General features: G+C 47.0%; 1 protein-coding gene across 5 annotated transcripts in view; it reads right to left on the bottom strand.

The window, feature by feature from the left end:
* Nucleotides 1-14851, bottom strand: part of LOC147740919 (membrane-spanning 4-domains subfamily A member 4A-like) — a 151534-nt gene that overhangs the window by 19919 nt on the left and 116764 nt on the right. For all 5 annotated transcript variants that reach the window (XM_086952201.1, XM_086952203.1, XM_086952202.1 and 2 more), the window contains one exon: nt 881-1054. In XM_086952201.1, coding sequence (XP_086808327.1) covers nt 881-1054 — 174 coding nt within the window. The remainder of the gene's footprint in view (nt 1-880; nt 1055-14851) is intronic.

Raw genomic sequence — 14851 nt, 5'->3', positions numbered from 1 at the left:
TCCCAGGCTGCCTTGTTACACTCCTCCTCCTCCATCACAGCGAGCTAAAGCATCTTGATGGCATGTTTCCACGCCCGTGTATCACTAGAAGGATGAATACTCCCTCTCCGCATGGGCCCATCATTGTGTCTGCATTGACCCATTGACTTATCTGCAGCTACCATGTCTTGTTGTCATAAACACACACAAAGTCTATCAATTTTCCTGCACATCACCACCCCGGTTGCCCTTGCTGCTCCATCTCTGCTTTGAATTCTACACTCCCCTCCCTGGCTCCTACATACTCTCTGCACATGAACTGTAGCCACCACAAAGACAAAGCCCACCACTTTTAAATGTAGCTCCCTCAAGATTAACACACTTGGATTTCTGCTCCCCTAGGCTCATCTCACTCCTGCACACTTCTATCCTACTACTTGTGCTTGTATGCAACAACACCTAGGGATCTCTTTGCCTGTAGCAAACCATGTGTGGCATTGCTTCATGCAGGTACCACCCTTGAAGCCCAATGAAGAGACAGCCATCTTTAACACTTATATCCTGGCCAGCCCCTTACATTGAAGATCACATGCACTGACTGAAATCTCATGCCCCTGGGACAAAAGACGTGAACACACTAACATGTCATGCATGCAGGTCATGTAACCACGCAAACATAAATGTTCTTTGTGTTTCCTAGAGTCATGCGTCAATGCTCCTTCCAAATAGCCCAGAGTAATACAACTTACACCAATACAGCCCAAACCCTGCCACTATTACCATGTAGATACACACAGGGGGCTGTCCACAAGACATACTGAGCCCTGCAGGAAGACACAGGGCTGAGGTACCATAGCACGAAGAGATCACACTAGTAGCTTGCAAGTCACATGATACTTACAATGAGAGTCTCTCTGAACTTCAAGCACTCCTTGTGTTTTTTGCCACGCGTCAGGCAGTTCTCTTCATCAAAGTCAGAGAAATACTTGTAGGTAGCCAAATCACAGGCATAGGTGATGATGCCCATGGTTGCCACAATGGCGCTCAAGATGTTCATCACCAAACTGCTGTTCACCTATAAAAAGAGGAGAACAGGGTCCAAAAAGTTAGCGATGTAGGGCCTTAAGAGTGAAGCTATGGTGAATGGCACAACTGCAAGATGGAAGGATTGATGCTGCCTCTCAGCTGGAAGGGATTCAATCAGAGCCTTTGAGCTCAGGAGTGAAGAAAACACAGAAGGTAGAAGCCTTTGTGGCTGCTTAGTTACATCAGGTATCAGTGATGCATAGACTCTGATAATTATTTAAAACATAACTACATATCAAACAGAAGGGAGCACATCTGTGTAGACATATTAGAATAGTTCCTTCATTAATGTTCATTGAGATAAGGTTTTATGTTGGGTTTCAAAATAAGTCATCGCATGTGTTTTGCCTACAATGACTTTCTCAAGGCTGTAAGTTGGCCACCAAATCAAGTGTTACATATTCCTGTGTTAGCAATAATGACCTACCAAAGAAATTATGTATCTAAAGATGAAGCCGGGACACCAAGGGGAAAAGAAATAGTGAAGGGTGAATTATCAAAGTGCTTTACTCATGGGGGTGACATAGGACGGATTGGTTACACCAAAATATTTAGTGAAAGGTTTAAAGGTGGTGCAGATGCAGGTAGTCTAATCCACCTGAGTCAGCATGGCCTATCAGAGTCACCAAATGAGAAATAAGTGAAGTCCTCTAGTAAGCATCCAGAAGTTCAAGCATGATGGAATTAGTGTTAAAATGGTAAGCTACAGACAAATGAGAGAGAACAGAGTTGGATATTTACCTTTGGTCGTAAGTTGTGATGGTGGTTCAATGAAGGGAAACCAGTAAAATTGGTTAGTAATGAGAGAATGAACTAATGGGAAAATATGTAAATAATGAAATTAGAGGAAGAAACAGATACTTAACTTTATATTTATTTATATTTTTAACAATTTTAAATAAGTTAATTCAATGTAACATTTTTTCTTATGGTGTTTTATGTTAAGTCCCTAACTCCGTTATTAGGTCTCGCATAGGCCGCGCATGCGGTGGCTCTATGAGGCATCAAGTAATCAGTATGTGTTGGCAAGCGGCCGGTAGTTTCTCCTGCCGCTTGCCATTTGGTGAATGTTGGCACAGCTACTGTTAGCTGGCTTTTTGCTGGCTGTTGATGTCAAACTGACTTACGTGTAGTCCGGAAGCAGTGGCCACTAACTACAGTTTTCATCCGCCAATCACACTTTTTTTTGTCGCACATCTCTGCCTTGACATAAACATGGCAGTGGCGCATGCACAAGGCTGTGGCAGGAGCTGGTGTGCGCGAGAGGGGGAAGCGCATGCTGCTTGTTTTTTTTTCCGCCTTCTGTAGTTCGCCGCATTGGAGGGGGTGACGCAGTAAGCACTGGTAGTATGTCTCTCCAATCCCTTTCCTTCTCTTTCGTAACCTCATTTGGCCGTGCAGCATTTCATGGTCCTGGAGGCTGCACCACGTTGAGAAAGCGATGTGGTCAGCCTTGCCAGCACTAAAGTAACAGTCTGCTGAACTCTCCTCAATTGGGCAATGAAGCAAAGCAGTAGATAACGTTTGGCAGAGTGGAATCCACAGCATAACGCAATATCCTCAGGTAATTATTTATTTAATTGACTTTTAGAGACCCCTCTCCTGTCACAGCATTCACAGGATCTGCCTGGAGTGATTAGCATGCCGTTCTAGCTAGCCACCATCTTGCCCCCATAGAACATCCTAAAGTAGTAAACGTTACTTAAAACATAACTAGGTATATTGTAGTATGTACAGGTGAGCCATCGCTGTTCTCCGCCCCTCTTGCTGCCTACGTCTGTTCCATGCAGCTGCAAGCACTCTCACAGACCGGCCAGCCGCCGCCCTCCTCCTTAATTTTAATTGCTCCTGCCGTCCTACACCGTAGATAGCAGGCATAGGAAGTGTGCGCCCCATTGTGTAGCAGGAAAGAGCCTAAAATCGGCACAGTGAGAAACAGTGGCCATGGGCTTCAAGGAGCTGCTTATGTGACGTTAGTGCTATCAATTGTTGCTAAAGTACTCCATGAGTGCATGTGATTTCCAGTTGATGTTTCTCTTGTGTGCTTCACTCTCGCTCCTCCCCACCCCCTCCATGCTGTTCTCTCTCTTCAGGAGCCCCACGCTGCTCTTTCTCAGTCTGCTTCTCCACCCCCTCAGCCCCCAAACATCTGTGTATCTTGCTTCTGTGTTTTACCCCATCCAGTTTTGCTCTCTATCACGTGCTTCTCCCCCACGCGCTACCCCGTTGCTTCCCAAACCCACAGAGCTATTTTTTTTAATCACACGCTTAAAAAAGCTCTTCCGCGGTTCTATATGTATATCTTTCGAACCTTTTCGGACCAGTAAATAATGATAACAAAAGAGGCTTTTGAGTAATTTATAACGTTGCACACTCATTCAGCTCCCAGCACGGCTGCCTTGAATTCATGAAATGCAGCCAGGCTTTCTCCAGCAGCAGTGGAGTTCACTTCCCCATTGAGCTGCCATAAAATAGTTACCCCCGCCCTCTTAACAAACACTTGTTATACTTTCTGCACCCAGCAAGATTGTCGCTTGATTCGCATTAAAACATTTAAAATACAACATGAAGGAAAGGAAAGGTAAACAACAAAGCACATGTTAAATAATGTTGCCTTCACCTAAAGATTGCTTTGTTGCATACATTTATAAATCACTTAGGAGGCACACACATCAATCTGTTGTACCTGTCACTATATTACTGAAAGGCAGTGTACCTTTTTTAATGAGGAGAGAAACCCTTATCCCGGTTGCATAATGGTTGCTTCTAAACTAGCATGGGGTGAGATGCGGTAGGAAAGAAATAACCTAGCTTTTACAAAAAATGTGGTTCATGCTTTTACCACCATGCCCACTAAGAAGCTACATAGATGTTTTCAAATGCTATAGAAAAGTGTCTTGCCTGTGACATATATAGCACGCATTTGCATGCAATAGGTCTTAAATTATGAAAATATGAACTATTGGCATTATAAATGACAATGCCTTTTATTTATGTGTTTTGCAAACCTGTAAGAGGTGCGTAAACACACTTTGTACATATAGTCATTGTTTAGGAGAATCTAGGCTGGCAGTAACTGCACCTCTTTTAATACAACCCTTGCTTCTCAAAAGCAAGGACTATAAGTTTAAAGTGCGTGTTTACACACCGCTTCCAGGAATTCAAAACACAGAAATAAAAGGCATTGTCATTTACAATGCCAATAACTCAAACTCCTGCAAATGCAAGACCTATTGCAGTGGTTGGCCACGTGTAGTGTTGAACTTACTATAAGAGGGAAAATTAATACACAAGTGCAGCTTGTGAATACAGAAAAGTAGAAAACATACTCAAAAGTGTAAACTTACTCAAAAGTGTAAGTTACCCTTGTGAATCAGGCCTTTAGCAAACAAAAGGTGAATAATGAAGACGGCAATGGTGTAAAAAATGAAAACATGTTTTTTCCTTTTTCTTTTTTCCCCTTTTTATAAAAGACAAACCATTTCCTCATATTTTGCAATTCTTCTTGTCTCCCAGTACTGTATTAATAACACAACCCATTTCAGCATGTGACCTTTTTAGAATAGAGGAAAAGGAGGACAAAAGCAGCATTGGGTCACCAATGACATACACGCGCTTCATGAGCCTGTGGCTTAAAATCTCGCTATCATAGGACAGTGCTTGCGGAATGTCTTTGAGGCTGCCATGTAGCTGTCTTAAATATCGCTATGATAAGCACCTGCTTGGGAATACCATCACCACCACCAGTGCTCTGATTCCATGTACCCCTTTAAGAATAGGTTTAAAACATACAAGAGGCAATGCATCTAGCAACAGTGCATCTAAAGTTGATTATTATGATAAAAAAGTCTTTATATGTGACAGAAAACCGAATATACCTCGATTGTCTTCTTCCTTACAAATAGAAATGAAGAGCATATTTGAACTTGGTAATGTGTAATACTTACTCAGAAAAAACAAAGTAAGTACTTGTAGCTAAATCTCCTCATTTAAGTAGGATGTATTTATTTATTTAGTGTTTTATAGAGTGCAAACAAGACCGTTAGGGTATCAGAGAGCTTTACGGGGATAAAACGTTGTATACAAATATGAAATAGAAAAAAAACATAAGGAGGGATAGAAGAAAGTGAAACACTTAGGGAATTAAAAGGCTATATGGTAAACAGTCATAATATCGATTCCAAAATATAGAATGGACATAATATCGAAGTAAAAATATAGATTTGACAAAATATCGAATGGATACAATATAGGGGTTAAAAATATCGAATTGAAGGTAAGTAATATCGATTGTCAAAATATCAAAGTCAAAATATCGAAGTATGAAATATAGGCATTAAATATATCGAATTTTTAATAATATCGAATTTTTTTAAGTGTTTTTGTATGTTAGTATATGTGTGAAAAGTGTAAATTAATTTTTGTAATGTATGTTTAATTTATTTTAAGTGATGAACTTTATGTTATTTAATTTGTGCGTAATTTAATTCTGTAGCGGGTTGTGGGTTTATAGGGGAATAGGGTGGGAAGTAATTTAATTATATTAAATTAAATATTAATTTTTAGCACCTATTATTTATTTTTAATTAAATTTTGCTTTTTAGTTCTGTAGCGGGTTGTAGGTTTATAGGGGAATACGGTGGGAAGTAATTTAATTGTAATTAATTGCATATTTCTATTTATTTATTGGTATTCATTTTGAATTTATTGTTAATTTTTAATTTGTAACACATTTTTATTAATTGGTAATTAATGTTTATTAATTGATTAATATTTAATTATGTTAACTTTCTTAATTTATTTTCTGTAGTGGTTTGTGGGTTAATAGGTGAATAGGGTGGGAAGTAATGTAATTGTAAATAATTACATATTAAAAATACTTTTTGTGTATTGATAATTAATATACTGTTAATTATTAATTGGTATTAGTTTTTAATATTAATTCGTTTTTGTTATTGAAAATAATATTTTTTTTTTGTTAAATTTGTACTTTATTACACCTATAAGTCGTGCACACAGCCGTCATCGCCTACAACCCGGAGGCCGGCGGCAGCAATAGGTCACACCCAAATCCCTGCGTAGAGGTAACACACACAGCCACGATACCAACAGCCCGGAGGCCTGGCGGCGCAACGGTAGGTGAAAAAGAAATGTGCAATAATATCAATCCATGGAAGCAGATGATGACTGACCTCAATATGTCAAAGTAAAGTCCAACCGGCGGCGCTGGCGGTGACACTTCCAAGCGCAATTCGGTGTGCCGAGATAGCACGGCCAGTATAAACATATAGAAGCAACTGCATGAAAACCCAAGGATGAAGGCTGTCGACAGGGAAAAAAAGGAAAAGGTGCAGAAAAGAACCAAACCCCCACTCTAACACAAGCCCACCCACCCCAGTAACTAGCCAGACTACCTAAAACCGTGTCCACTCGCCCACTCCCACCAATCACCACATCCACAACCCCACTAGAGAGCCATGGCTGCCGACTCAAGGGCCCACGAGGGCGGAGCAAAGTTCAAGGGGGACAACGTCTACCGCCGCCCAGGCCAGCCTACGCAATCACTCACCCAGTACATAGCACAGTTAAAACCCAGGCACAATCCCCCACCCATCAACGACACAGGACCATTCAGCCACCAGTCTCCTCAGAATCAACCACCGCCACCCCATTCTCCTGCAGTACATCCAACTCCTCCCCTTCAGGATCTGATTCACTGTCTCCTTGCGCGCTATGGAACGCCTTAAACAACCCCCAGAAGTTCTTGGGGCGACTTTTCGGTGGAAGTAGTTCACTATACACCTCCGATTGCGTGCAACAGTAAAGTAAGTCCGCCTCCCATCGCTTCTTCGTAGGAACTGTCCCCCGCATCCAGCACAAGGCAACCAGACGCTTTGCCACCAGCAACGCCATGTCCGCAAGCCGCCGCAGTGCCACCGGCAGCGGCTTGGAAAAACCAAGCAAAGCAAGCGCCGGGCAGGGCAAAATCTCCTCACCTAATACAGAGCTAAGATCCGCAAAGAACTCTGTCCAAAACTTATGGATATTAGGACAAGTCCAGGCCATATGGAGAAAATCAGCCGTGGGAAAGTGGCAGCGCTCACACTCCGCCGACTCCCTCAGTCCATACCTGTGCAGCCTTTCAGGTGTGTAGTAGACACGCTGCAAGTACTTAAAGTGAATCAGGCGGTGCCTACTGTTGAGTGAAATCTTTCTAGTGTTAGCGGAACAATAACGCCACATCTCGTCCGAGATAGGAGTTTGGAGGTCAGCTTGCCAGGCCAACCGGGCCTTGGATGGGGGGCGCTGCCGATGCCTATCACCCAGTGTCCTAAGGGCCGTGATCAGTTTACGAGAAGAGGGGGTCTTAATTACATACGTGAGCTCCGGCACTTCCTGCGGCTCCGCCAATTCCGGACCCAGTGCGACTAGCGCCGCTCTACATACCCTATGATACTGGAAGCTATGTAACAGCGTTGCCCCAGGACAGGACTGGAGGGCCTGCTGCGACGTCTTCAGAGTGCCATTTAAGAAGAGATCTCCCACCGTGACAATGCCCAATTCACGTAACGCTTTCAGGACGCCTTTCCCCGCCAGTGGGGCCAACCAGACTGCCCACTCCACACGTAGCAGGGGAGAGTACAGCAACACACTCTCTCGGGAGCTTACCAGTGCATGCCAAGCATGGTTCGTGGCGGCGATAGAGTCCAAGTTGCCGACCCTACGATCGGCTGGATAGCATACTGTGGCCGGGAGAGGGATAGGGTCCGCAAAGAGGCGTTCCAGCTTCACATGAGGGATGCCAGGATCCCCATGAATCCATGTGTGAAGATGCGCTCCCTGAGCGATCCTATACTACCGTTCTAGGTCTGGAGCCCCAAGCCCCCCTTGCTCATACGGAAGAATGAGTGTTTGCCATTGCACCCTTGGCTGTTTGCCCCCCCACGCAAGGCGAATAAGTGTCTGAGTGAGTTGCCGGAAGAAAGCTTTGGAGAGGACCACAGGTATGTTCATAAATAGAAAGAGAAATCTGGGGAGCACTACCATTTTCATGAGCGCTATCCTGCCCATAAGAGAAAGCGGGAGCCTGCACCACACTTCCACATCGTCCACCAGTTTGGAATAGGCAACCCCATAGTTCTCTCGTATCAGGACCTCCGGGTCAGTGTGAACACGAATCCCCAGATAACGTATGGAGTCCGTGGTCCACTGCAATGGGTACTCCGAGTCGAATGGAAGTGTCACCGGAGTCAAGGGTAACGCCACCGATTTGTCCCAATTGACCCGAAGGCCCGACAAGGCCCCGAATCTCACCACTTCCCGCAGCACCGCCGAGAGGTTTGTCTCCGGGTCACGGACATATAGCAGAGTATCATCCGCGTATGTCGAGATACCAATCTGGTACGTCGGAAAGTTTATCCCCTCGAACCTATGATATTCTCGTATAGCGCAAGCGAGGGGTTCCGCCACCATGGCGTACAACAGTGGAGAGAGGGGACAGCCCTGACGGGTGCCCCTCTCAATCTCGATCGGAGCAGTGACCAAGTTCCCTATTTTCAGCCGCGCAGTAGGCTTGTAATACAGAGCTCCCAACATTTGCAGAAACGGTTCACCGAGTCCATACTTACGAAGGACTCTGAGCATGAACGACCACTCAACGGAGTCGAAGGCCTTTTCCATGTCTAGGAAGATGGCTACAGCCTTATTTTCTTGCCTGACATGCTGTATCGTGCCCAACACCGTGCGAATATTATAAGTGAGATTGCGTGACGGGACGAACCCAGCCTGTTCTGGGGCTACCAGTTCCGGGACCAGAAGCGCCAAACGTGTCGCCAGTACCTTTGCATACAGTTTCGCATCCACGTTTATCAACGACAGTGGCCGGTAAGAGCCACATTGATTAGGGGGTTTACCTGGCTTCGGGATGGTAAAAAGCAGCGCCTCCCTCATAGATTTCGACATGCTGCCCTGTTGACAAATATCATCAAACAGGAGCATCAGGTACGGGACAAGCTTATCCTGAAAGGCCTTGTAAAAAGCCACCGTGATGCCATCCGCCCCAGGAGCGCTACCAGACTTCATACCCTCCAGCGCTTCTGTGATCTCCTCTTTCTGAATTGGGGCCATAAGAAACTCTCTCTGCCAGTCGGCCAGGAAGGGCATTTGTATGTAACTTAAATATTTGTCGATTTCCTCCTCAAGGTGGCTAGACCTCGATGAGTACAGTGCCGTATAATAAGAGTGAAATTCCGCCAGGATATCCTGCTCCTCTGTCACCACGTCTCCAGCAGCCGTCACTAACTCCTCAATTACTAATGGGGGCCTGCTGTTGCGCATCAGTTTGGCTAGGAGAGCGCCTGGACGCTCCCGTTCTCCATACACGCTCGCTGTGGCATATTTACCCATATGCTTAATTTCCCTGTCCGCCTCTTCTTGAAATTCCTCTAGCAGGGGCTTAAGTTTGTCTGCGACTGTAGGAGTACCCGAGTCTCCCGCTTGCCGCTCCAGATCAGTAAGTTGTGTTTCAAGCAGTTGCAGCCGGCGCCCGATAGCCTTGAGTACCCCTGAGTGTCTTGCCATCGTCATCCCGCTGATGTATACCTTAAACGCATCCCAAAGCACCTGAACACTATCCACCGACCCCACATTAGTCAAAAAGTAGGCCTCTATGTCCTCGGCCAGTTCCTCTCTGAAGGCTTCATCAAGGAGGGAATACGGAGGGAACCTCCAGGTAAACGGGGGAATCCTCCTAGCAGGGGCAACCAGAAGCAAGAGTAGTGGCGAGTGATCCGACAGTGTGCGAGGCAACACCGTGCACCCCTTCACTGTATCAAGTAGGGAGCGGGAAACAAACCAGTAGTCTATCCGCGTATGAAGGTTATAGTAGGCCGAGTAATGGGTGAACCCACCCCGCCCGAGTGCCTATGGCGCCACACATCCAGCAGGTCGAGCTTCACACATTCCGTTAATAGGAGCAACGCCGATGCAGCCGGGGACATGGGGGGGCCCGCTGACCTGTCTAATTCTGGGTTCAACACTAAATTGAAATCCCCCCCCCCACAGCATCCTAGAGCCCACAAACTGCCTACAGCTGTCCGCTAGCGAGGCATAGAAATCGTAGTTGGGGCCATACACATTCACCAGCAACAAATCATGACTTTTCCCAACACAACGAGCAATCACATACCGACCCTCCGGGTCCACCGCCACCTGCCGTAGTGACAATTGAGATTTGGGATTAGCCCAGGTGATCACCCCCCTAGCATGCGTGGTGAACCCCGCAGCAACACACGCGGTCCCAAGACCCCTCGTCTGTAACATAGGACTGGACAGAGGCAGATGTGTTTCCTGCAGCAAAGCAAGGTCAATCCGGTGGCGCTGCAAGTACGCCAGGACCTTCCTAAGCTTACGGAAGTCGTTAAGCCCTCTCACATTCCATGATAGCAATCGTAGAGAGCCTGGGCCGCTCTCCTGTCCTAGAGTCTCAACAGTCGACATAGCAAGTTAGAGATAACATCAGAGCAGAGCAGACGGTACATCAGACACATTTCAGTAGTTGGCTTAAACAGACCCCCATCCCAACAGCCCCCAACCCCCTCACAACCCATGAGCAACAATAGAAGAACAGGACAAACGGCCACCCACCCACAGCCGACCAACCCCAACCCGGTCAGACAGAGCATGTCACTACCCACCCCGAACCCACCCCGACACAACCCACTACAAACCCAAAGACCCTCTAGAGAGTCGAGAGCCGAAAGCACAGGGGCAGAGGTTCCCAGCCAGACAGCAATACGATCGAACAGAAACCAGGTACCACAGTAGCTCCCCGCCCCACCCCCCAGTGTCTTCGGCACCTCACCCCAGCCCAAGCAAGAAAAAAAGCAGAGTGACGGATAACAAGTCCCACTGTCTTCGAGCAGCACCCCCCCCAATGTGAAAATCAAGCAGTAAACCTTAGTAAGAACACAACCCAGCAGCCTGACTCAGGTCTCCATAACCGTATTCCATAAAGCAAATATGAGGTTCATCGGACCTGTAAGTACAACACAACCGCCCACGATGACTTAGCCAAGCCGGGCACAGGGACGAAGGGCGGTTCACCCCTGGCCATCCAGAGAGGCGGCCTCCTCCTCGTCTGCACGTTGACCCCTCGGGCTGTTACGCTGTTCCTTGGCCCATTCCTTAAGAGATTTTTTCAGGTCCGCTGGGTCCGTGAAAAAGTGTGAGTGCCCCTGTTTGTTGATCCTGAGTCTCGCCGGGTACAACATGGCGTAATCTAGCTCCATGTCTCTCATCTGCTTCTTATAAGGGGCGAAGCGCTTCCGTTCCTCCTGTACTCTCGCCGTGAAGTCAGGGTAGAGGGAGATGTTCATGCCCTCACACTGTAGATCCCCTTTCTCCCTCGCCAGCCGTAGTGCCAAGTCGCGGTCCCTGTAATTCAAAAGCTTAGCAATGATCGGCCGCGGTGGAAGGCCAGGCTGCGGTTTCGGTCCCAGAGTACGATGGGCCCTCTCAACGATAAACATGGGGGAGAAGACGTCCTCCCCTAGCAGGGTGCGAAGTAACTTCTCCACAAACAGCTCCATCTTGCCAGTGTTGGTAGATTCCGCCACACCCGTGATGCGGACGTTGGAACGCCGTGAGCGAGCCTTCAAGTCCTCCGTCTTGTCCTGTATGACCTGGAGCAGGCGACCTAACTGCTTACGGTCCTTATCCCACTCCGTCTGGGCCTCCTCCGCCTCCGTCAGCCTTCGCTCCGCCATATCCAGCCTCTCAGCATATTTGTCCACTCTCTCAGACATCCGGTCCATTCTGAAGGACAAAGCGTCAATTTTCGTGCCAATCGCGGACATACTTTCCTGAAAGCCCTTTTCCATAGTACAGAGCATTTCGCGAATGTCCGCGCAGAGCGAGCTATCAGCAGCCTGCGTCGAGGTCTCCAGAGGTGCCCCTTCCGCGCCCCTCGGCCTCCGCTGTTCGAACGAAAGCTTCGGTTGGTTTCTGTCGCCTTTCCCCATAGTGTTGCTTATAGGACGTTGCTGGGGCACCCCAGAGAGTGCCGGCACGATGCAGGGGGGGCGCTGGGGAAGCAAACTCCGTTGAGCAGTTCGTTGCGTAGCAGAGAATGGAAGTCAAAATGGCGGCCTCAGGCAGCTGGGTACGGGTGGGTCCAGGAGGACGATCTCAGCCTCCAGGCACACACCACAGCGTAGGTCCCACCGCTGACCGGTGAAAAGTACCAGCACACTCCAGCACACTCCCTGGCCCCTGTACGCCGCCAGTCCCCAAGCAGATCAAGGTGGAAATGTCCTCCGCTAACCGGCGTCCGTAGGATGCAGTTTCCCGTCGCAGGGCTCCCGGGCCTCTCCGGAGCGCCCCAGGCCACCGCAGCTAGTGCACAGTTCACACACCACTAGGAGCCGTGCTACAGAGTCCACTGACCAAAGTGCCGGTGCAAGCCGCTCTGGAAGAACCACAGGATAGGAGGCAGTCCGGCAGCCCGAGACCTCACAGGCACTCCGTGCCGCACGTAGCGTTACGTAGGACGGGCAGCCCCAAGGATAGTCCGTGGATTGCGGCCTGGTCCGCCACGCCAAACTCCGCCGGCCAGCAGATCGGTGCCACCACTGATTTCGATCGGGGAAGGTGCCCCCACTAGCTCTGGGGATCGTTGAAGCGATATCTGCCCTTTCCAGGGCCAGCAAGGCGCCAAAAAGGATATCTTTGTCGAATATTAAAGGGGCTCAGGCGAGGAGCTCAGCGCTCACACGTCTTTCATGGACGCCAGCAAGCTCCGCCCCCCCCCCTGTTATTGAAAATAATTCGTTGTTAAATAATTATGAATATGTAAATAATTTTTCATAAATAATATTTATTTGTATTTCTAATAATTATTACATCATAATAAATTGGTTCTTAATTTCCATTAATGTTTTATTGGTATTGATATTTAATTTATTTTTAATAATATATTAAATCATTACTTTCCCTACTGTTAAACTCACTGGAGTGGGAAAAGTTATTTTTATCCTCCCGCTATCCAGCGCGTTCCCTACTGTTGCACTCTCTGGAGTGGGAATAGTATTTTTTACCCCTACCCTATCCAACGCTTTCCCTACTGTTGTACTCTCTGGAGTGGGAATAGTAATTTTTACCCCTATGCTATCCAATGCTTTCCCTACTGTTGCACTCTCTGGAGTGGGAATAGTATTTTTTACCCCTACGCTATCCAACACTTTCCCTACTGTTGCACTCCCTGGAGTGGGAATAGTAATTTTTACCTTCCCGCTATCCAACGCTTTCCTTACTTTTGCACTCACTGGAGGGTGAATAGTATTTTTTACCCCTATGTTATCTAATGCTTTCCCTACTGTTGCACTGTCTGAAGTGGGAATAGTATTTTTTAACCTCCCGCTTTCCAACGCTTTCCCTACTGTTGCACTCTCTGGAGTGGGAATAGTAATTTTTACCATTACACTATCCAACGCTTTCCCTACTGTTGCACTCTCTGGAGTGGGAATAGTATTATTTACCCTCCCCCTATCCAAGCTTTCCCTACTGTTGCACTCTCTGGAGTGGGAATAGTAATTTTTACCCTACCGCTATCCAATGCTTTCCTTACTTTTGCACTCACTGGAGTGTGAATAGCATTTTTTACCCCTATGTTATCCAATGCTTTCCCTACTGTTGCACTCTCTGAAGTGGAAATAGTAATTTTTACCCCTACGCTATCCAACGCTTTCCCTACTGTTGCACTCACTGGAGTGGGAATAGTATTTTTTACCCCTAGGCTATCCAACGCTTTCCCTACTGTTGCACTCACTGGAGTGATAATATAAAATTTTACCCTCCTGCTATCCTACAGTAAAAATATTGTATGTTGTTTATTAAAATTACGTTAATATATATGTATTAAAAAATAAAATTGTATCTTTTTTAACTTAAATTATTATATCTTAATTTTAAGGTTATTTGAGTATTTTTAAGTATGTTTCAGGTAATTATATTAGTTTTAAGACATTTAAAAAATTTGATAATTTGACTGACTACATTTTTTACGGACTTATGCCCCCATTTGGATGACGGGGGAACTTTGTCCACCCGCCATACCATCGGAAAAAGGGACTGCCCGCCATAAGGGCGGGGGTCCCGATGGTGGCTTTAGGATGCGCCCATCACAGTGGCGGGTGCATCCCTAATTTTTAACATTGTGGCGGGTAGTGCTCTCTGCACCACCCGCCAAAATGTTAAAAATGCATGTATGCATTTGCATACACGAAGCGGCAGGCACCGCACGTTGCCTGCTGCTTCTTGTATCAAATGCGGGGGGTACCACAGGTACCCCCGTGTGCAGCCCCAACTCTGCTTCACTCTGGGGGCCCGCAGGGGTCCCCCAGAGTGAAGACCGCATATGCCGCCACGGAAAGACATTGTTTAAAGCCAATCATAATATGGCTGGCGTTGTCTAATAGACACCGCCACCATATTAATCCTTTTCCGCCCTGGCCACAAGGTGACTGGGGCGGAAAAGCGGCAGACGGTCTTTTAGTCCGCCTCGGCCCCCCCCCGCCATCCTAATTTGGCGGGCGGTAATTAAGGTATAGAAGCCTGGCGGATTGCCCCCACCAGGCTGGCGTTGGCTACCACCAGCCTGGCGGGGGCAATCCGCCTGCCATCCTAATGGGCCCCAATATTTTTGATTCGATATTTTTGTACTTACATGTTTGTAGATAGGAATTCGATATTTTTGCATTCTATATTTTGCCGACAATAGTTTGGGAAG

Source organism: Lissotriton vulgaris, chromosome 1_1, assembly GCF_964263255.1.
Source record: "Lissotriton vulgaris chromosome 1_1, aLisVul1.2, whole genome shotgun sequence".
In the NCBI taxonomy this organism is placed as follows: Eukaryota; Metazoa; Chordata; class Amphibia; order Caudata; family Salamandridae; genus Lissotriton; species Lissotriton vulgaris.
The sequence above is the reverse complement of the archived record's forward strand: the minus strand, read 5'-3'. Positions and strand labels throughout refer to the sequence as shown.